At 53.6% G+C, this 22,891-nt stretch overlaps 1 protein-coding gene across 2 annotated transcripts in view; it reads right to left on the reverse strand.

The window, feature by feature from the left end:
* AGXT2 (alanine--glyoxylate aminotransferase 2) overlaps window positions 1-19,578 on the reverse strand; it is a 48,938-nt gene extending 29,360 nt beyond the window's left edge. Inside the window, exons 1-3 of one of the 2 annotated variants that reach the window (XM_068108237.2) lie at window positions 19,359-19,578; window positions 18,920-18,996; window positions 12,308-12,492 (exon numbers count right to left, since the gene is read on the reverse strand). In XM_068108237.2, the coding sequence (XP_067964338.2) occupies window positions 12,308-12,492; window positions 18,920-18,996; window positions 19,359-19,404 (308 nt within the window). In that variant the 5' untranslated portion in view covers window positions 19,405-19,578. Of the gene's footprint in view, window positions 1-12,307; window positions 12,493-18,206; window positions 18,475-18,919; window positions 18,997-19,358 lie in introns of those variants that run through there. The other variant, XM_068108239.2, reaches the window with a different exon arrangement.
* Between the last annotated feature and the right edge of the window lie 3,313 nt (window positions 19,579-22,891).

The raw sequence follows: 22,891 nt of genomic DNA on the forward strand, positions 1-22,891 counted from the left end.
TCTACCTGGAGATTCGAGTGTTAAATAGGGAGGGGTTAAAGGTAACGCCCCTGTGAGTCTCACCTAGTAGTCAAACCTTTGTCCATTATGGCACTGCAAACCACATAAACATTAGTTAGGTCCTTAGCGCAACATTAAATAATTCCTCTCCCTGACAATGACTTCGTAATAAATGGACACCACCAGGCCAAAAACACCGCCACCGTTTACACCTCCAAGGCCTACAAACCTCGCCTGGCACGTGTTACACAAGGACCGCGGGGGTCGGTGAGCGAGAGTGGAGCATGCCGCAGAGGGCGTGGCCGGGGCGAGCCGGCGAGTTGGGAGGCTGTGAGTGGCTGAGGAGTGCGCCAATGTGACGTCATCGGCGAGAGATATATGCGACGGTCGGACGCCATTTTTGGGACACACGGCAAGACACGGCAGCACACGCAGTTCGGAGCAGTTCGTTGCAGTTCGAGGTTCGTTCGTCGCAGTTCGTTGGCAGTTGGCACCAAACAGTTGGCACTTGGCTGCCAGCACTCCCAAAAAGAGAGTCAAGTGGAGTTCGCTTGTTTGGTGCAGCTTACGTTGGACCTTTGGTGCACGGACCTTGTGGAGATCGACCTCGTGTGGAGCTGCTGGCCACGCGTCGGACGCGTGGTGCTTGGAGCGAGGCCTTGTGGAATTTGGAGCGAAAGGACCTCGTGGTGTGCGATCGGGGACGACAAGGACGAGATAAGGCCGTACCCGCGAATACACTGTGCATAAACTAAAAAGACGTGTTATTTTCGTATTCACCTCCCTCGTATCGTGTTTGATATCTGTTGTGTCTGGGATCCCAATTTAGGCTTATTCGATTTATTAGTATTACCGGCGCGGGCTTTTTCACTGTCTTTACTTTTCAATAATAAATCCTTGTATTATTTTCTGTATATATCTGAACGCAGTTTTCCTGGGTGTTTGATTTTAGTAGATAAGGCGGCGGGCGGAGCTTTGCTGCGTGCGCCATTCCGCGCGTTTAACTTTGTGTTGAACTTGAATCCGCCATTGAGTTTTCGCCTCGGGAGTTAAAGTCTCGCAAATCGGTCATCCGTAACTGTGGTGTTAATCACGGTTGCGTAACAAGTGGTGTCAGGAGCGCGATATCGCGTCTTCGTCAAATTTAAATTGTGTTTTTGGAATTGAAATAAATACGCGCGCGGGGAACGACCTTCCGAAAAGCGGATGTCGGAGGTCGACGAAATGGAAGTACGCAGCGAGACCTCCGTCAGCGTCGGGAGTGAGCCGGAAATAGGGGAATTTGATGTAGAGGTGAGCCTTGGAGCCTCCCTCGTCCCGAGCACCAACTTATGCCCCTCCCCTACCGGGGAGTCGGGAACAAATGGGACGGCCCCGAGAGACGACCAGGCTTTAATGAAATTTTTAAAGGAATTAATGGGAGGAATGGAAAGAAAAATGGAGTCCCAGGGGAAGGAATGTAGGGAAGGAATGAAGGGAATGAGTGATCGATTGGAGGAACAAATTGAAGGGTTGGAAAATAAAATGGAGTCCCAGGGGAAGGAATGGAGGAATGAAATAAAGGAAAGGAATGAACAATTGGAAGGAAAAATAGGGGAAATGGCACAGCAGCTGGGGGAACGAATTGATGGCATAGAAGGGAGAGTGCAAAACCAAATTACGGACAGACTGGGGAAATTTGAGGGTAAAGTAGAAACTCAAATGGGGGAGATGGAAAAAGCCATAGGGGTGGAAATTGAATTGAAACGGGAAGAATTAATGTCAAAAATAGAGGAGGGCGTGACGCAGGCTGTCCAAATGGGGGAAAAGTTGGAGGGTCAGCTACCCTACCCCAGTAGGGTCAGATTGGTGCCACAAATGCTCGAATTGATAAAGCAAATGGGGACCTGGAAGGCTATCGGGGCCGGGTGGATGCCAGAATGCTACAGCAGAGTGAGGAATGGGGACTGCTCAACCGACAGGGGGGCAAATTGGCCGAGGAGGTGAGGGGGTTGGAAACCCGCATAAAAGAGCAGGAGCAAGGGTTAATTGAGAAAGGCCTGTGGGGGCCACTAATGGATAATGAAAGGGTGAGTGATTTTATGCAGGAGCGGCTGGAGATCTGGGACAATACCATCAAGAAGGAGGTTGGCCGGGTTCAAGAGAGCCTGAAGGAAGAGGTGAGTAGGTCGGTTAAACATCTTCAGGACCAGATTAAGGTGACCCAGGAGACCCTCACCACGAGCCACATTTGGACACCAGAGGCTCCGAAACGGAATACCCAGTTGGGGGGGTGTTTTGGCCCCGGACTGGATTTGGACAGAGAGGAATCGGGGAATAGAGTCTCTGGAAAAACAATCCCCCTCGTACATTTTGACGGATCAGGGAGCCTCGAGGCTTTCCTGACACAATTTGAGTGCGTGTCTCAGCTCAATGGTTGGGGAGAGCGGGAGCGCATGGGGAATCTGGTGGCGACACTGCGGGGGTCAGCCGCCGACGTGTTAAACGTAGTCCCAGAGGGAATATTGACCAGCAAGGCCATTTGTGAGGCCTTGAATAACAGGTACGGGACAGGCGCAAGGTGCGACCTGGTCAGGGCACAGCTGCTGCATCGCAGGCAAAAGCCTAATGAGACGCTGCAGGAGCTGGCCCAGGATATATACCAATCTGTGAGGATAGCATACAGGGACCTACCAGCACAGGCGTGGGACAAGCTGGCGATAGAAAAATTTATGGCGGCTCTCCCTGATCCTGAGGTCCGGACGTTGGTGGAGTTACAGGACCCACCCACGGTGCACCGGGCAGCGGAATGCGCGGCGAGACTGACCTTTTTGAGAAGGTCGAACCGCGCATCGGAGAGGGCACCTGTGACGGTACGGCAGGCCGAGGTGCGGGATCAGGAAAAGCCAGAGGATGACATCGGGCGAATGTTAAGGGGAATCAGCCGCCAGCTGACAAATTTGATGGGGGGACAATTTGCAGGGAGCGAGTCACGACAGGGTGGTCCAGGTTGGCCATCAGGACGGCCTGATTTTTATCGGGCTGGGCCGGGAGAAAGGGGGGCTCCGCCTGGCTACCAGAGGGGTCCGTTCTTGGGGACTTGTTTTAGATGTGGGAGAAGAGGGCACAGTCAGAGGAATTGTCGGCAACCATATGGGCCCCCACCTCCTGACAGGCTTCGCAGTCCAGAAAGGAGGGGGCCCCCAGTAGGTCCACAGGTGTCAGACAGAGGACCACCACCTCCGCCTGGGCCAATAGCGGTAGAGTGTGCGGGAAACTAGAACGAGCCGAGCATACGGGGCCATGCTCGGCTGGCAAGTGTGTGGAGAAGCGCCCTCCTTTGGTGGAAGTAGTGAATTGCGGACAAATTGGCACAGGTAATCTAAGGGTTAGATGCAAAATTGAGGGAGAATTTTGTGAGGCCGTGGTGGACACTGGAGCCAGTGACACCATTATCAATCCGGGTGTGCTAGACCAGAGTGTTGGAGGCTGGGACAAAATTGATAGGGTAGAAGGACACAGCCTTCAACTGGCTACGGGGGCAACGGCACCAATATTGGGACGCGGAGTGGTGAGGATGGAGTTGGGTGGCCTGGAGGTCAGCGTGGTTGTGTGGGTGGCGGGGGTGTGCGATCAGTGTCTGTTGGGACTGAGTTTCCTGGTGGAACATGACTGCCAATTAGACCTTGGGCGTGGTCATATGTGGTTGGGCACCGAGAGGCTGCAGTTAATGGGACTGGGGGATGACGAGGAGGTGCAGGGGACGTGGCTGGAGGTGCCGCGCACTGTGACCATGCCTCCCAGGTCCGAGAGAGTCGTGATGGCAGAGTTAGCAGCAGGTGCTCAACCCATTGGCCAGCTGGGGCTAGTGGAGTCGTGGTCCTCGCAGGGGACGGAGGAATTAATGGTGGGTCGCACCCTCATAGACACCCGTGGGCCTATGCTGGCAGTCAGGCTGCTCAACTTGTCCGACAGCCCCCGCACTATAAGGGGCGGAGCCATCGTAGCCAAATGCAGTAGTGTAGTAGAGGTCACCGGAGGAGGTGGATCCACATGCTTGCCAGTACAGCCGGAAGGAGGGCAAAATTTGGGGAAATGTGATTGGTCAGAGGGAATGCGGGACATGATGACACGCTCTGAAGAGGGCCTAACATCGGAGCAGGTAGAGACGTTGCACAATTTGGTTGGTAAGAACTTGGGTGTTTTTTCTCTCTCCCCCGAGGATGTTGGACGCACGAGTCTCGTCAGGCACAAAATTAGTACTGGCGAGGCTCGGCCTGTTCGCCAACCGCCGAGGCGGCTCCCTTTCGCTAAGAAAGAGGAGGCAGAGGAACAGCTGAGCAAAATGGAAAGAGCCGGATTTATCGAGCCCTCGGTGAGTCCTTGGGTGTCACCCATTGTGCTGGTGAAGAAGAAGGACGGGACCACTCGGTTCTGTGTGGACTACCGCCAGCTCAATCATGTGACACTCAAGGACTCGTATCCCCTGCCAAGGATCGATGACACCCTCGATGCCGTTTCAGGCTCAACATGGTTCTCCACGTTGGATTTAAAGAGTGGTTATTGGCAGGTGGAAATGGATAAAGAGGCGAGGGAGAAAACGGCGTTCACCACAGGAAAGGGTCTCTGGCAGTTTGTCGTCATGCCCTTTGGATTGTGCAATGCCCCTGCCACGTTTGAGCGTCTGATGGAACGTGTTTTAATTGGCTTACCGTGGCAGACTTGCCTCGTCTATTTGGATGATGTATTGGTCCACGCTCCCACATTTGAACAGGCTGTCGAAAATTTGTCAGACGTATTTGGGAGATTAAGGGGTGCCGGGTTGAAATTAAATCCGAGCAAGTGTGAAATTTTCAGGAGGGAAGTGACTTACCTGGGTCACGTGATCAGTGAGAGCGGCGTGGCCACTGACCCTGGAAAGGTAAAATCTGTAAAAGAGTGGCCCGCCCCTAAAAATGTAAGGGAGGTCCGAGGATTTTTGGGCCTCTGCTCGTACTACAGGAGATTTGTGGCAAATTTCGCGGAAATTGCAAGACCTTTGCACAAATTGACAGAGAAAGGAGCCAAATTTGTATGGTCAGAGAGCTGCATCGAGGCATTCAGTCACTTAAAACAACGTCTGGTGGAGGCCCCAGTTTTGGCATACCCGACGGATGATGGCAATTACATCCTGGACACAGATGCGAGCCAGGAGGGATTGGGAGCTGTGTTGTCACAAATGCAACAGGGAGTCGAGAGGGCTATTGCGTATTACAGTCGGGCACTTTCGAGGCCCGAACGAAATTATTGCGTTACCCGCAAAGAACTATTGGCCTTGCTGTCTGCAGTTGGACACTTTCACCCTTACCTTTATGGGAGGGAGTTTGTGATCCGAGTGGATCATGCCTCCTTGCAATGGCTCCTTCGGTTCAAAGAGCCGGAGGGACAAATTGCAAGGTGGCTTGAGAGGCTGCAGCAGTATAATTTCACTGTGCAACATCGGCCTGGCAAAGCACATGCCAATGCAGACGCTCTCTCTCGGCGCCCCTGTTGGGAGGCACAGTGTAAATTTTGTGATAGACAAGAAGCCAAGGATCCAATTGGGCAGGGCCAAATTGATGCATGCCTATATGCAGCAAAAGTGACCAGGCGAACTTTGCCACAACCCCCACAGGAATTGGGCGATGTGAATTGGCAAGAGAGTCAAAGGGAGGATCCTGTTTTGGGGCCCCTTTTTCATTGGCTAGAGGAGGACAAAAGACCCTCTTGGGAGGAGATTGCTCCACACGGAGCCCAGGTAAAGGCCTATTGGGCACAGTGGCAGATGTTGGGGTTGAAAGAGGGCTATTTGTTCAGAAAGTGGGTGACACCAATGGGTGATGTAGCTTCCTGGTTGATAATTGTACCCAACAAATTGAAGGAAGTGGTTATGGGGCACGTGCATGGGACTAGGACAATGGGACATTTGGGCGTGGCCAAGACTTTGTCCAAATTACGGCAGAGGTTCTACTGGGTGAATTCGGGCCGAGACATTCAAAATTGGGTGAGATCCTGTGACCTCTGCCGCGGTAAGAAGGGACCCCCACGTGCGCGCAAGGCCCCGCTCCAGGTGTACAATGTCGGGGCACCGCTCGAGCGGGTGGCAGTAGATGTGGTGGGGCCCCTGCCAGCCACCCGCCGAGGGAATCGGTACATTATGGTGGCAATGGATTACTTCACCAAGTGGCCAGAGGCCTACCCATTGCCCAACCAGGAAGCCCGGCTGGTAGCTCAAGTTCTAGTTGAGGGATTCTTCTCCCGATTTGGCGTCCCAAGGGAGCTACACACTGACCAGGGCCGGAACTTTGAATCTGCCCTCCTGCGGTCGGTGTGCGAGCTCCTCCAAATTCATAAGACCCGGACGACTCCCCTTAGGCCTCAATCGGATGGGATGGTAGAGAGGTTCAACCGGACACTGTTGACACAATTGGCCCTCTTTACATCTGAAAACCAACAGGATTGGGACGAGCACCTTCCCTTTATATTGATGGCATACCGGACCGCCCAGCATGCGACCACTCGGTGCACCCCCGCCTTGTTGATGTTCGGTAGGGAGATGCGAGTCCCCACAGATTTGTTGATGGGACCGTCACCAGGGGAACCGGGTGAGCCAACTGTGGAGAGCTATGCAACCAATTTGAAAGCGAGCATGGAAAAGGCTCATGAGTTTGCGAGGAAGCAAATTGGCTTGGCTTCTTCGCAGATGAAAACGCGGTATGACGCTCGGGCTCACACACCTCGTTTCCTTCCTGGAGACCTTGTTTGGCTCTACTGGCCCCGGAGAAGGAAGGGGGTGTGCCCAAAACTCACTTCACCTTGGAAGGGCCCTGGGGTGGTGCTTCGGCAGGTGACTGATGTGGTGTTCAAAATTCAGATGGGCCCGCATACCCTTCCACAGATAGTTCACGGGGATAGATTGAGCTCCTACATGGGTCGGGAGACTCCGGAGTGGATTGGAAGGGTGAGGGGGAAATTAGGTGTGGTGGATGACACTCTTGAACCTGACCAACCTGCAACTACCTGCACTTGAGGTGAGTGTTTTGAGGAGTACTGTCCCAGGCTCCAGGACTTGCTTTGGAAATTGGGGACATGTAAATTGGAGTTGGGAGGCGGGTGAGAGTGATGACATGGCCGGTGAGGGGATGGAATGGGAGCCACAGTGTCTTGTGGGTGGCGTATGTTTTTGTATTGTGGTTAGGTGTTTTGATGTGGTCGTGAGAGTGGAACCTGGAGAGTGAGTGATGATTATTGGAGATAATGAGGGGCGATACTTGTGCTTTTGGAAATGTGCTTTTGGAAATGTGTGATGGTTTAAATGTGAACTGGGGGATTTCACATGTGGCAGGCCATGGCAAGCCTTGTAACACCTTTTACACCAAGAATTGTACTAAATTGTGCTGAGTTGTGTGGAGAATTGAATGGCAGCGGGGGAGGAAGTGTGTTTTGGGGTCTTGTGGGTGGGGAAGGTGTGTGTGTCCGCAGGTACAGAGCAAGCTCTGAGGAGCGATGCCTGCGGGCCCCCCTCTGCGGCAATTACCCCTGGCAGCCGGTGGTAACTGGAAATTGGAGCTCGTCGGTGGAGGGTCTGGTTGGGCGCCGCAGGGTGAGGAAGTCCCCTGGTGACCCGTGTTGCTGCGCGAAAGCAGGAGGCAAAGGAGCCTGGTGTGTGTGGAGACCCTCACCGGCGAGGTAACGGCGGAAAGGGGCTGTTGGGCTGTCACGGGGCCAAGAGGTAAAGGGGGGGGGGGGGGGCAATGAACTTGTAAGTCGGTTGACTTGTTTTTGGGACTGCGGGCACCACAGCCTGATGTGCCCCCACCATCTTTTTGTGCGGTACCTCCCCGCTGCCTAGTTGAGGAATGCACACACACACGTGAATGACATCAATGCCATGGTCCTGCAGGGGGTGTATTGAAATAAGTGCTTTGTTGATTTTTGAAATGCCTTGATGACCTATGGAATGAGAATGAGTGGTTAAGGGGTCTGTGTTGCATGAATGTGGGCGAAATCCACCGAGCCGTGTCACTCACCTGTAACATCTGGACAGGGCCCGTGGAAATTTAGGGGGATGCATTGGGGATGGCCCCACGGGTAAGGTTGAGTCTTGTGGCATCCACCGGGGGACGTGGTCTGTAGACCGGGGTATGTACAAAGGTTAGAGTTTTGAGTTTGGAAAGATGGTTAAGTTTTGTGGTTAAGTTAGTGTTGTGTGTTGTTTGTTTCCTCCCTCCACAGGAACAACGAAGAAAATGTACATACTTGCATGATGGTTAAGGGGTTCAGCATGTTAAGGAAGTGTAGGTAGGTAGTCCGACTCACTTCCCACAGCCCTTCCTGATTTATTTCATAGGTTAATTAAGTGTGTGACAGTAAGTGTTAAGGCTGGAGTGGTAGCCCTGCGGTGAACCTTGCAGGAGCTACGGTTCCAGGGGGGGGGGCTGTGTTATGAATTTGGTAGAGCAACATCTAGAGCTAGGTAGATCTGAATAGGTAGGTATTCGGCTGTCGTGACAGGGACTCTACATGTAATAAGTTATTGATGTTTAGGCGTTTGTCGGGGTAAGATGTATGATTGTGGATCTACCTGGAGATTCGAGTGTTAAATAGGGAGGGGTTAAAGGTAACGCCCCTGTGAGTCTCACCTCGTAGTCAAACCTTTGTCCATTATGGCACTGCAAACCACATAAACATTAGTTAGGTCCTTAGCGCAACATTAAATAATTCCTCTCCCTGACAATGACTTCGTAATAAATGGACACCACCAGGCCAAAAACACCGCCACCGTTTACACCTCCAAGGCCTACAAACCTCGCCTGGCACGTGTTACACAAGGACCGCGGGGGTCGGTGAGCGAGAGTGGAGCATGCCGCAGAGGGCGTGGCCGGGGCGAGCCGGCGAGTTGGGAGGCTGTGAGTGGCTGAGGAGTGCGCCAATGTGACGTCATCGGCGAGAGATATATGCGACGGTCGGACGCCATTTTCGGGACACACGGCAAGACACGGCAGCACACGCAGTTCGGAGCAGTTCGTTGCAGTTCGAGGTTCGTTCGTCGCAGTTCGTTGGCAGTTGGCACCAAACAGTTGGCACTTGGCTGCCAGCACTCCCAAAAAGAGAGTCAAGTGGAGTTCGCTTGCTTGGTGCAGCTTACGTTGGACCTTTGGTGCACGGACCTTGTGGAGATCGACCTCGTGTGGAGCTGCTGGCCACGCGTCGGACGCGTGGTGCTTGGAGCGAGGCCTTGTGGAATTTGGAGCGAAAGGACCTCGTGGTGTGCGATCGGGGACGACAAGGACGAGATAAGGCCGTACCCGCGAATACACTGTGCATAAACTAAAAAGACGTGTTATTTTCGTATTCACCTCCCTCGTATCGTGTTTGATATCTGTTGTGTCTGGGATCCCAATTTAGGCTTATTCGATTTATTAGTATTACCGGCGCGGGCTTTTTCACTGTCTTTACTTTTCAATAATAAATCCTTGTATTATTTTCTGTATATATCTGAACGCAGTTTTCCTGGGTGTTTGATTTTAGTAGATAAGGCGGCGGGCGGAGCTTTGCTGCGTGCGCCATTCCGCGCGTTTAACTTTGTGTTGAACTTGAATCCGCCATTGAGTTTTCGCCTCGGGAGTTAAAGTCTCGCAAATCGGTCATCCGTAACTGTGGTGTTAATCACGGTTGCGTAACAATATGATCGACTGAAGAAGAAGATTCCCTTCCAGGACGTGATCATTATCACACGATCTCCCGCGGTCATTTCAACCTCAAATGAAATACAAATTGCAGATTTATCAATAGGGGAGACATATTAACAAAGGAATGAAACAGATTTGCTCAAATTCTGATTTTTTAAAAATCGATCACATTTCACATAAAGTTTGAGGTACGAAAGAAGAAGAAGAATCGTTTAGCTTCTCAGATAAAATAAATAATTCTGTCTGCAATTTCAGGTTAATTTTCTTTTTAAAATGGCTTTTTCTGCAATCAGTGCATGGATTGACATGTGTGGATGTGGATGTGGGTGTGGGTGTGGGTGTGGGTGTGGGGGGGGGAGAGGGATGTGTGTGTGGGTGTGGGGGGGGGGGGGGGATGTGTGTGTGGGTGTGGGGGGGGGGGGGAGGGATGTGTGTGTGGGTGTGGGGGGGGAGGGATGTGTGTGTGGGGGGGGGGAGGGGTGTGGGTGTGGGGGGGGGAGGGATGTGTGTGTGGGTGTGGGGGGGGGAGGGATGTGTGTGTGTGTGTGTGTGTGTGTGTGTGTGTGTGTGTGTGTGTGTGTGTGTGTGTGTGTGTGTGTGTGGGGGGGGGGGGGGGGGGGATGTATGCGTGTGTTTGTGTGTGTGTTAGGGTGGGGGGGATGTGTGTGTGTGTGTGTGTGTGTGTGTGTGTGTGTGTGTGTGTGTGTGTGTGTGTGTGTGTGTGTGTTGGGGGTTGGGGTGGGGGGATGTGTGCATGTGTGTGTGTATGTGGGTGGGGGGTAGGGGGAATGTGTGTGTGTGTGGGGATGTGTGTGTGTGTGGGGTGGGGTTGTGTGTCGGGGGATGTGTGTGGGGGATGTGTCTTGGGGGGTGGGGGGAGGGGGATGTGCGTTTGTCTGGATATGTGTGTGCGTGTGGGGGGAGGGGTGTGCGCGTGTTTGTGTGTGTGTGTGTGGATATGTGTGTGTGTGTGTGTGTGTGTGTGTGTGTGTGTGTGTGTGTGTGTGTGTGTGTGTGTGTGTGTGTGTGTAGGGGGGATGTGTGTGTGTGTGTGGGGGGAGGGATGTGTGTGTGTGTGGGGGGGGGGGGAGGGAGGGATGTGTGTGTGGGGGGGGGGAGGGGAGGGATGTGTGTGTGTGTGTGTGTGTGTTTGGAGGGGTGTGTGTGTGTGTGTGTGTGTGTGTGTGTGTGTGTGTGTGTGTGTGTGTGTGTGTGTGTGTGTGTGTGTGTGTGTGTGTGTTGGGGGTTGGGGTGGGGGGATGTGTGCATGTTTGTATGTGGGTGGGGTGGGGGGTAGGGGGAATGTGTGTGTGTGGGGGGATGTGTGTGTGTGTGTGTGGGGGGGGGGTTGTGTGTCAGGGGATGTGTGTGGGGGATGTGTCTTGGGGGGTGGGGGGAGGGGGATGTGCGTTTGTCTGGATATGTGTGTGCGTGTGGGGGGAGGAGTGTGCGCGTGTGGGGGGAGGGGTGTGCGTGTGTTTGTGTGTGTGTGTGGATATGTGTGTGTGTGTGTGTGTTGGGGGTGGGGTGTGTGTGTGTGTAGGGGGGATGTGTGTGTGTGTGGGGGTGGAGGGATGTGTGTGTGTAGGTGGGGGGGGGGGGGGTTGGCGTGTGTGTGTGTTTCGGGGGAGGGGTGTGGGTGGGGGGAGGGGGATGTGCGTTTGTCTGGATATGTGTGTGCGTGTGGGGGGAGGAGTGTGCGCGTGTGGGGGGAGGGGTGTGCGTGTGTTTGTGTGTGTGTGTGTGTGTGTGTGGATATGTGTGTGTGTGTGTGTGTGGGGGGGGGGGTGGAGGGATGTGTGTGTGTGTAGGTGGTGGGGGGGGGGGTTGGCGTGTGTGTGTGTTTCGGGGGAGGGGTGTGGGTGGGGGTAGGGGGGATATGTGTGTGTGTGTGTGTGTGTGTGTGTGTAGGGGGGATGTGTGTGTGTGTGTGTGTGGGGGGAGGGATGTGTGTGTGTGTGGGGGGGGGGGGATGTGTGTGTGTGTGTGTGTGTGTGTTTGGAGGGGTGTGTGTGTGTGTTTGGAGGGGTGTGCGTGTGGGGGCAGGGGTGTGGGTGGGTGTGTGGGAGGGGGTAGGGGGGATGTGTGTTTGTGTGTGTGTGTGTGTGTGTGTGTGTGTGTGTGTGTGTGTCGGGGTTGTATCCAAGGGGGTTGTGTCAAAGCATGTCCAATGAAAGTGGGGTTGTATGAAAAGTGGGGTTGTATGAAAAGTGGGGTTGTATGAAAAGTGGGGTTGTATCAAAAGTGGGTGCGAGTAAACCGGTCATCACTGCCAGCAGTTTTAAAGTGGCAGTTCTAGTTTAGTTTATATTCAAGCAGGGTACTCAATTTGTCACCCACAAACATATAATAAAGGAAGTGGGAGACAACATGGGGAGAGAGAGGGAAGCACACAAGCATAACAGTAAAGAACAGGGACATCGGGAGATCTGTGGAAGGGAGAGGGCTGGTGGTGGAACTCACTAGATATTACAACATTATGTGCAAAGAAAACATGAAAACATTGCTCTTCCATGAGCAACCATGACATACCTTTCTGTAAGAGGAAAATCAGGTATAATCAATGTCTATGATAGATCAAAAGTAGATGCGGCACACAGCAACGCAACCATACTTACGGGTGGCAATGCCCCACACTGATGGTCACAATGCCACTAAATAGGTCAAGGTAGCGCCGGCCATCCATGTCCCACAGCCACTGCATGTGGCCCTGGTGCAGAAGTAATGGGCGGCGGTACAACTTTCCACGCAGGTACCCCGAGTGAGCATGGTGGACTTTCTGCATGTACTCGTACGGCAAGGACTGGAATCCAATGGGAAAGACACAGGACAGGCATGGCAACGAATGAGATCCTCAAGTTCCAGTGTGTGTCAGTGTATGTACATTGAGGGCATTCGGGCAAAGTAGCCATAAATATGACAACAATAATACATCACTGGGATTAATGACATATGCTTTTAATTACGGTTTTTGTCATGAATCTTTTAAATGGTCAACTTTGGTAACCATGGTAACATGATAAAGAAAGAGGGTGACGTGGATTAGAGATCCGTTATGGTGTAGCGGCTACCGCTGGGTTTTCACAATCACCTTGCACTTATCAAGGACGCGGAGCGATCACCATGCCGGGCTCGTCCAGGACGCCCGGGCAGGCCCGCGCTCAACTTGCCAGGCCTCGGTCGGGACGCCCGGGCATGCCCGGGCAGGCTCGCCCTCAACTTGCCAGGCCGCAGCCAGGACGCTGGGCCACGCCCCCTCTCGCCTTTCCTGGGCAAACGCTCCGGGATAATATGTATATATATTGCTGCCCGATAAACGGGCTTTTCAGAGTGCCTGAGTGTTTGGTTTGATTAAAGCAACTCGGATGAATTCCAGCTTTTTGTCGCGTCCATTCTTCCGATCGACGTGGGAGCCCCAGCTCCTTCATTGGTGACCTACCGACATGGACACGGCAGTCGCCCTTAAACTGCCTACCTTCTGGGAGGCTCACGCGGCGGTTTGGTTCGCACAGGCGGATTCCCTGTTCGCCCTGCGAGGCATCACGGCCGACGACACCCGCTTCCACCATGTGGTAGCAGCGCTCGGTTCGGCCACCGCGGCCCGTGCCCTGAGCCTCCTCGAGAGCCCACCAGCCGCTGACAAATACGGCGCGATTAAGAAGCTTCTCCTCGACGCTTTCGCCCTCCCATCGGTGGAACGCGCACGGCGCCTGCTCGACCTGCCCGAGCTCGGCGACACGCGCCCTTCCGAGCGAATGGACTACATGCTTTCACTGCTCGGCGAGCACTCTCCGGCATTCCTGTTCCGGGAGCTGTTCCTCCATCAGCTGCCTAACCCGGTACGCCTCGCCCTGGCAAGCACGACGATCACAGATCCCCGGGCCCTTGCCAGAGAAGCCGACAAGATCTCCGCCGCAGGTCAGCGCATCGCAGCAGCGACATGGGACCCACCGCCGTCCGACGCAACACCCATGGCGCCCGAGCACCCGGCACGGTCGACGACCGAACTGCCGACGCAATTGGCGGCCGCTACACCGAGCCGACCACCTCCAGCACGACGACCGGGGCCTCCACCTGACCAAGCGTGGTGTTACTATCATGCCAGGTTCGGACAGAAGGCCCGGACATGCCGACCCCCGTGCACCTTCGGCAGGCCGGGAAACGGCCGGGCCGGCGTTCATTACCAGCCATGAGCGCCGGCCACACGGGCAACTTACTGTTCATTACGGATAAAGCGTCCGGACGGCGCTTCCTGTGCGACACCGGCGCCCAACTGAGCGTCATACCCGCCTCTGACCAGGACAGGCAGTCCGCGGTTTGCGGCCCCTCCTTGGTTGCGGCCAACGGATCGACCATCCGCACCTTCGGCCCGCGCAACGTCACCCTCTGCTTCGGCGGCCAACGCTTTGCTTGGACGTTTGTAACCGCAAACGTGCCCATGGCTCTGCTAGGCGCCGACTTCCTCTGCGCACACGGACTGCTGGTGGACGTCCAACGGCGTCGTTTAATCAACGCCGAAACCTTCAGCTCCCTGGTATGCACATTGAGCAGCTCCGCGCCGACCGAGCTGGCATGCGCCGTCCCGGCGGCGAACGAGTTTGCTCGCCTGCTCACGGAGTTCCCGGCCCTCACGCGGCCGACGTTTTCGGCCGTCGCAGTACGGCATGGGATCGAGCACCACATACCAACCACGGGCCCGCCGGTCTACGCCAGGGCCCGCCGCCTCGACCCAGCCAAGCTCGCCGTGGCGAAGGCCGAATTCGACGCGTTGGAGCACCTCGGCATCGTGCGGCGCTCCGATAGCGCGTGGGCCTCGCCACTGCACATCGTGCCAAAGCCGGGGGGTGGATGGCGCCCGTGTGGCGACTACCGCCATCTCAATGACGCTACCACCCCCGACAGGTACCCGATCCCGCATATCCAAGACTTCTCCGCCCGTCTGGCGGGACGGGTCATTTTTTCGAAAATTGATCTCATACGGGGATATCACCAGGTACCTGTCAGGGCGGCCGACGTCCCTAAAACGGCAGTCATCACGCCGTTCGGCTTATTCGAATTCTTGCGGATGCCGTTTGGTCTCAAGAACGCGGCTCAGGCGTTCCAGCGCTTGATGGACGGCGTGCTGCGTGACCTGCCGTTCCTTTTCGTTTACCTGGACGACATCCTCGTCGCCAGCACGTCCCGGGCCGAGCACCTCCTCCACCTCCGAACACTGTTCGGGCGCCTCAGCGAGCACGGCCTCATCGTCAACCCGGCCAAATGCCACTTCGGCACGACGGCCGTTGATTTTTTGGGCCACCACATCACCAAGAACGGGGCCGTGCCGCTGCCAACCAAGGTCGAGGCCATCACCACGTTCCCGCGTCCCCGCACCATAAAGGCCCTGCAGGAATTCCTGGGAATGGTGAATTTTTATCACCGCTTCATGCCCCGCGCTGCTCAACTCATGCGGCCCCTCTACGAAGCCCTCCGGGGCAAGCCGGCCAAGCACGACATCGCCTGGTCCGCAGCAATGGATGCGGCCTTCCAAAGCTCAAAGCGGGCCCTCGCCGACGCAACACTGCTCGCTCACCCGGTGCTCAACGCTCCCATCGCCCTCACCACGGATGCCTCCGACTACGCGGTGGGCACCGTACATGAGCAATGGGTGAACGGGGTTTGGCAGCCACTCGCTTTTTTCAGCCGGCAGCTCCGGCCGAACGAGCTCAAATACAGCACGTTTGACCGGGAGCTCCTCGGTCTCCACCTGGCCGTCCGCCATTTCCGCCACCTCCTGGAGGGCCGACCTTTCACGGCGTTCGTCGACCACAAGCCGTTGGTTTACGCCATGGCCAAGGTCATGGAGCCGTGGTCGGCCCGCCAACAGCGCCACCTCTCCGCCGTGTCGGAGTTTACCACGGACATCCGGCACGTCGCCGGCAAAAACAACGCCGTGGCCGACTGTCTTTCCCGGGCCAGCGCGAACGCGGTCCACCTGGGCGTGGACTTTGCGCTTATGGCGGCGGACCAAACCACCGACACCACGGTGCAAGCCCTCCGGGCGGTGGACACGGGCCTCTGCCTGGCCGACATCCCCTTCGCGGACACTGTCCTGCTCTGCGACGTCTCCCAAGGCCAGCCTCGCCCCACCGTGCCCGTCACCTGGCAACGCCGCATCTTCGCCTCCCTCCACGGCCTTTCCCACCCGGGCCGGAAAGCTTCCCAGAAGCTGGTGTCGGCGCGATTCGTCTGGCACGGCCTTCGTCGGGACGTCCGCGATTGGACCAGCACCTGCACGGCCTGCCAACGGGCCAAGGTCCACCGACACACCCAGGCCCCGCTGGCACCTTTCACCGTGCCCGAACGACGTTTCGACCACGTCAACGTGGATCTGGTGGGCCCCCTCCCCCCGTCACGGGGGTTCACACACCTGCTCACCATGGTGGACAGGACCATCAGGTGGCCGGAGGCCGTTCCCCTCGTCTCCACCACCACCGCCGACGTGGCGCAGGCTTTCATCGCCACCTGGGTTGCCCGCTTCGGCGCACCGGCGGACATCTCGTCAGACCGCGGACCACAGTTCACCTCCGAGCTGTGGGGCGCGGTCGCCCGCAACCTGGGGGTCAAGCTCCACCGTACTGTGGCCTACCACCCCCAAGCAAACGGGTTGTGCGAGCGATTCCACCGCTCCATGAAGGCCGCGCTCATGGCCGGCCTTCAAGACGGCGGTTGGGCCGACCGGCTGCCGTGGGTCCTTTTGGGCCTCCGCACGGCCCCCAAGGAGGACCTCCAGGCATCCACCGCCGAACTGGTCTATGGCCAGGCGCTACGCGTCCCGGGCGAATTCGTGCCCGACGCTACCAGTCCCTGGTCCGCAGCTCACCAGCGCTCGGACCTCCAGGAGGCCGCCCGACGGTTTGCCCCCGTGCCAACATCCCACCACGGTGACCCCCAGTCCTACGTCCCCCCAGCACTTCGCACAGTGGAGTATGTTTTTGTGCGTCACGACGCACATCGGGGGCCACTCCGGCCGCCGTACGACGGGCCCTTCCGGGTGCTGCGACGGGACGACAAGTCGTTCGTCATCGACATCGGCGGCAGGTCGGACCGGATTGCGGTGGACCGCCTCAAGCCGGCGCACGTGGACGTCGACCACCCACCACGGGTGGCCCTTCCGCCGCGGCGAGGCCGCCCCCCGTCCACGGTGCCCCCCACTCGACCGCCCACCACCACACCGGACCCCCTCCCACGACCCTTCAGGGGTCGCTTCGGCCGGGTCATCAGGACCCCCCTCAAATTGACCCTGCCGGTGCAAGTCGATTCTGGGGGGACGTGTGTAGCGGCTACCGCTGGGTTTTCACAATCGCCTTGCACCTATCAAGGACGCGGAGCGATCACCATGCCGGGTCGTCCAGGACGCCCGGGCAGGCCCGCGCTCAACTTGCCAGGCCTCGGTCGGGACGCTGGGCCACGCCCCCTCTCGCCTTTCCTGGGCAAACGCTCCGGGATAATATGTATATATATTGCTGCCCGATAAACGGGCTTTTCAGAGTGCCTGAGTGTTTGGTTTGATTAAAGCAACTCGGATGAATTCCAGCTTTTTGTCGCGTCCATTCTTCCGATCGATGTGGGAGCCCCAGCTCCTTCAATACCATACAATACAACGGTATAGAGTCAGAAGATTCCTATGAGACGTGGAGATGGATATAAGTTGATAAAAATGTTCATACAATAATTTTTGTGGACAATTATTATACTGTCACCGCAAATCGCATAGCTATCATTATCAACTAACATAAATTGTAATACGTGGGATAAGTGAGAGACAATAGTCGCCATTATTGTACATTTGGGGGGAAGATGAAAGGGCCGAATCATTTAATTTTAAAAAGGTAAACAAAATAGGATTCTCGTTCTCAATAAACAGTACTTACACTCTTTCGCTTGATTTTCTCGTTCTTGTCTTTTCTTGGCTCTCTCGATCTTTGTTTTGTCAGTAAATCGCATATAACATGCACGATGATATCCGACGGAGTGGTCAGGGCCAGCAGGGACAACATCGAGTTGTTCTTCCGCCAACACGAGCTCCAAATGGAATCTTTGGATGGCTTTGGAAGCAATGGCTCCTTCTCTGGTATTCAAGTCCTTCCACTGATGGACACATTCGCGAAATTTTCTCCAGCTAACATCCGAAAAACTAATAGGTTTGTCTGCAGATTCGTCCACCAAATGCATGCAGCACTCCATGTCGCATCGTACTCTTCGTAGATTTACTCGCTCTTTGTTACATTACGTTACAACGACACCCACTGTACGATGACTGTGATTGGCTTGTTTTGGTGGAGCCCCTGTTAAAAGCACTATGATTGGCCAATTAAGAACTAAGCTGACGTCATCACTTCCCTGAGATCGTCGGCTGCAAGAGTAATTTTTGCGGCCCTTTCTTCAGATTTCTGTCAAATACACGTATGTTTTGAAGATGGGAACATTAATAGACATACTTATAAAAATATCCCGGACAAGGGCCCTTTCACTCACGCGGGGAAAGGAAGGAAGAGAAGAGAATGCACTCAAGCGCGGCCTTGGCGCCGTTCGCCCCGGTCAGCTCGTTGGGCGCGTTCCTGGGATGTTCGCGGCATGTGCAGGGAGCTCAGGCAAGGAGATCGTTTGCGTCTGTGGCCCCGGGAGGGATCGTCCTCGCAAGCACTATTAACAGGCAGCAAAGCGCAGGGCACAGGGAGAGTTCGTGCTTTCTCTAGACTCTCGACTCGCCTCTGTCTTCTCGACTCTTCACAGAGAGCTCTTCTTTTCGGGGGGCCCAGGGCAGGGTTTTATAGCGCCGCCCAGAGTCCCATTAGAATGTTCCAAGCCCCTCCCCTGGCTGCCGTTGTTAGCCACTCCCCTTGAGCTTCCATTGGCTGCCTGCCGCTTACCGGCCACTCCCCTGTAGCTCCTCCCTCGGGCCTCCCAGACTTGTTCCAGGCCCTAGCACATGGTATTCCAGCCCAAAGAGCACATGGTATTCCAGCCCAATGAGCAACGAAGCCTACACTTACTTGCCTGCTCCAACGCATACTAACACAGGAAAGGAGACTATGCTTACCTTTAATAAGAAATAACTGAACTAAGCGAGGCTACATGTTGTGGTGCAACTAACTAAGAGGGGGGGGGGGGAGAGGGGGGGGGGTATCTTTATTCCCAAAACTGCAACAGTAGCAACACGAATGACATATAGTAATACCGGTACATACCTGGTATGGCTGTGGCTGGAACTCGCACGGTGGCATGTGCAACCCTTGGCTGGCGAAACCCAGCCCTGGGACACGATCTGCAAGCAAATTATTTCCAAGAGTCACTGAATAATGAACAACAACTGCACTCGGTAGAGCACAGGTATCTCCACCTGGCTGAAGAGTTCATGTTTTGTATCATAATGATAGGCCGCAACTGTTTCCGGACCTGAACCAATATTTAAACAATTCATCCCATATGGCGCACACACACCCAACATGTCCAGCAAATTTGGTCTAAATCCGTCCATAACCTTTTGAGATATTCTGCTCACAAACAGACAGACAGACAGACAGGGGTGAAAACATGACCTGCGTCTACCTTTGGTGATCAACTGGCGGACATAATAAAAGCTGCTATAACACTTTTTCAATCCCTTAATAACCGAGCTCTGCTCACCTGTCCTGGGAAATGACCAGGTTCGGAGTGCGCTTCGCATGAGCATCTCCGATCGAATAACGCACAGACAAACTCAAGATGTTCCAGACACACTCAAATGGGTTCGTGGTTCGATCCGCGAAGGTCTCTTTCGTGAGAATGGAATCTTGGATGGAAATTGGAAACACAGCTCGACGTGTTTACTGAACTTTGATTGAACAAACTTCGAGGGATTCGACGTGGGCGGAGCTGGGGCGTGGCGTGGGCGGAACTGGGGCGTGGCGTGGGCAGAGTGCGTGTTGCGCAATTCTCAAAATGGATTAATCCGACATGTGGCGACGGGCTGGAAAAGCTTATTGCACACTTCAGGCTTCAACCACTCCATTTGGCGCAATACTTGGCACAAGGATTCCTTGTTGATCCTGAACCCCATCCGTCTCGAGCGGGGTCAGCAATCCGCGGCAGGACTTATGTGCGGCTCCTGAACCTGATCAATCAACCTCCTTTTTTCCTGTTTAAATCAATTTTCAGAAAACTGTTTGTGAGTGAGTGTACATTAGTGACAGGATACAATAATACTGGATATGAGAACTTTGCCAATTTAGATTATTATTACCTCAGCCACCAAAGGTGGATGGAGGTTATGTTTTCACCCCTGTCTGTCTGTCTGTCTGTCTGTCTGTCCGTTTGTGAACAAAACATCTCAAAATTTGTGGACGGATTCGGACGAAATTTGGCAGAGATGTAGCATGTGTGACAAGGACGAAATGATTAGATTTTGGTGAAGATCCCGATTCGGTTCCGGCTACTAGAATTTTAAAGTGATTCTTCACCATTGGGAGATGGAGCCAAAAACGATACAAAGCAGAATATCTCAAAAAGTTGTGGACGGATGATTTTGATTAAATGTTATTCCGTGTTGTGATTTTCTGGTCTACTCTAGGATACAAAACGTAAACTGTTCACCTGTTGGAGGTGTGCTTTCTACTGAGTACCGCCCTAGTTTCGTATGCAGCCTGGGGCTGCTGGTTGCATCATTTTCTGGATGTGCGGCAGTGCCGTTGATGCAGTGCCCCTGTTACCAGTCAGCTGGCACTCATTTTGTCGACATCGGAAGGATGACAGGCTGAGTCAACCAACGTGGTGTTAATTCAACGGCACGACAGAGGCTCAAACTCAGGACTCCAGGATGTTAATAGCCACCTTACCCGTTCAGCAAATGTTATCTTACTATAATTCACAAATGTCCGTCTGTCCGTCCGTTCGAAGGTACCGCAAAAATGGCTGAACCGATCGCAACGATATTTTGGGTGGGTAATCCGAGGACCGCCTGGAGTAAAATAGGCTATATTGTTTTACCAATTTTTCCAAGTTTTCCAATTTTTCCAAACACGATGGAATAATATTTACCGATATGAACAGTGATGTGGCTTTTATTGAAATTCTACAAATACTGTTTAGATTTTGATGAGAATTACAAACCTGCAGCGAATCCGGAAGTGGACAGATTATGGCAATGAGCGGGTTTGATAATATCCCAATACAACTGTCATTCAATCGTAATGTTAAATCGTTAAACGTTAATCGTGTTAATCGTTTTGTTAAAGTATCAATTCATGATTGGAATTGAGTGAATACAATTACGATTTTGAATTCGTAATTGTGTTCACCCAACCGTACGGAACTTCACATCAGGGTTTAAATATTTGTTTATGTCACGAATGTTGTTAAAAGTTTATTGATTATATCAATGTTATGTACTTTGTGATTGGAGTTATGCTGTTTGGAATGAAAAAAGAGATATCGAGTTCAAGTGAATGACGAAATGCCGTGACGGTTTCTACTTTCTAAACGTGAATTCGCGGATCGCCAGATGCAGATTCACCATTGACTGGGTATAGAACAAACGTACCCGTTTGTTTGCGTACGGATACGTTTTTCATGGAAGTCCTTCACGAACTTGCTGTCCATGACGTGCGACTGAAGGTGCTACAGGAATGTGGAATTTATTGGTTTCATGCTTTTGCATTCGCCGTTTCTGCATTGCCTGTTTGCTTCTGGCCTCCCACCCGTGCGTAGCATGGGTACCTCACTGGTGTTTATAATTCACTAGTGGGTCCGTTGCACCAAATATTTATTGGTCTTCACCGTCTTGTACCATATACCTGCCTGCTGGACTTGGGGTCTTTTGGGTCCTTGGGGATTTTTAGGTCTTCAGGGTCTTTTGGGTCATCTGGGTATTTTGGATCATTTTGGACTTTTGGGTCATCGGGGACTTTTGGGTTATCTTGGTCTTTTGGTTGCTTGGGAACTTTTGGTTCTTCGGGTTATTTTGGGTCCTCGGGGACTTCTGAATCATCTGGGTCTTTTTGGTCCTCGGGGACTATTGGGTCATCGGGCGGGGTCTCTTGGGTCCACTGAGTCTTTTGGGTCTTAAGAGTATTTTGGGTTCTTAAAGGGTCTTCAAAGGTTGAAGGGGTCTCAGCAGTCTAAAAGGTACATTTCAATAGTTGCTGTTGTTGTTGTTGCTCTTTAACGGCCACTATTATCCCACCTTGTGGGGTCGGTCGGGGGAAGCTTGGCCCAAGTCATTCACGAACCGGTTGGCCAGGCCTGACATTCGCCGAGTTCGGGCAGGAATTTGGAATTTGGCCATGGTGCCGGCCATTTGGGCTTCCTACTCTTACATTTCAATTATACGTAATTAATTAATGGGCGTACGTAATTAATAGACACAAAAAGTATGACACAAACACAAAACTCATCCATTTATAGTAGATATCAAGCAATGAAAATTGGTTCATTAAAAGCATGTCTGGCAGCAAATGGCTGAGTTACACATATATACATCTAACTATAATTCACCAAATGTCCGTCCGTCTGTTCGAAGGTACTGTAAAAACTGCTGAACCGATCGCAAAGATATTTTGGGTGGGTAATCCTGGGACCCCTGGGAGTAAAATAGGCTATTTAGTTTTCCCAATTTCAGCTCTGGTCTCCAGCATTCTCAGGTTTGGACTCCCACATAACATTTGCGTTCGCATAACGTTCATTGTGACGATGTTCTCGTTGTGACGATGTTGTGATGATGGATGTGTTCACGGTAGTGTTTGACGTGATGGTGTGAACGTAATTTCGTCATGTTTTTCGTTTCGTAATCCTTTAATGAACGTTTAATGTTTAATGAACGTTTAATGTTTAATGAACGTTTAATGCCCTTCGATGTCCGGGGCCGCACGCGCGCTACACTGGACGGGCCAGCGTGTACCTTGCCCTTCGCCGTCAGGCTCTGGTAAACCGCTGAGCCCCATCCGTGATGGGGACTGGGGCTTGAGACAGTGTCCCACGAACGAGGAATTCCCAGTAAGCGCGAGTCATCAGCTCGCGTTGATTAAGTCCCTGCCCTTTGTACACACCGCCCGTCGCTACTACCGATCGGACGGTTTGATGAGATCCTCGAATCAGCCCCTGCACGGGCCGTTCTCAGCTCGCGCCGGTGCACCGAAAAGATGAGCGAACTTGACTGTATAGAGGAAGTAAAAGTCGTAACAAGG

Source organism: Myxine glutinosa, chromosome 2, assembly GCF_964187855.1.
Source record: "Myxine glutinosa chromosome 2, kmMyxGlut1.1, whole genome shotgun sequence".
Lineage (NCBI taxonomy): Eukaryota > Metazoa > Chordata > Myxini > Myxiniformes > Myxinidae > Myxine > Myxine glutinosa.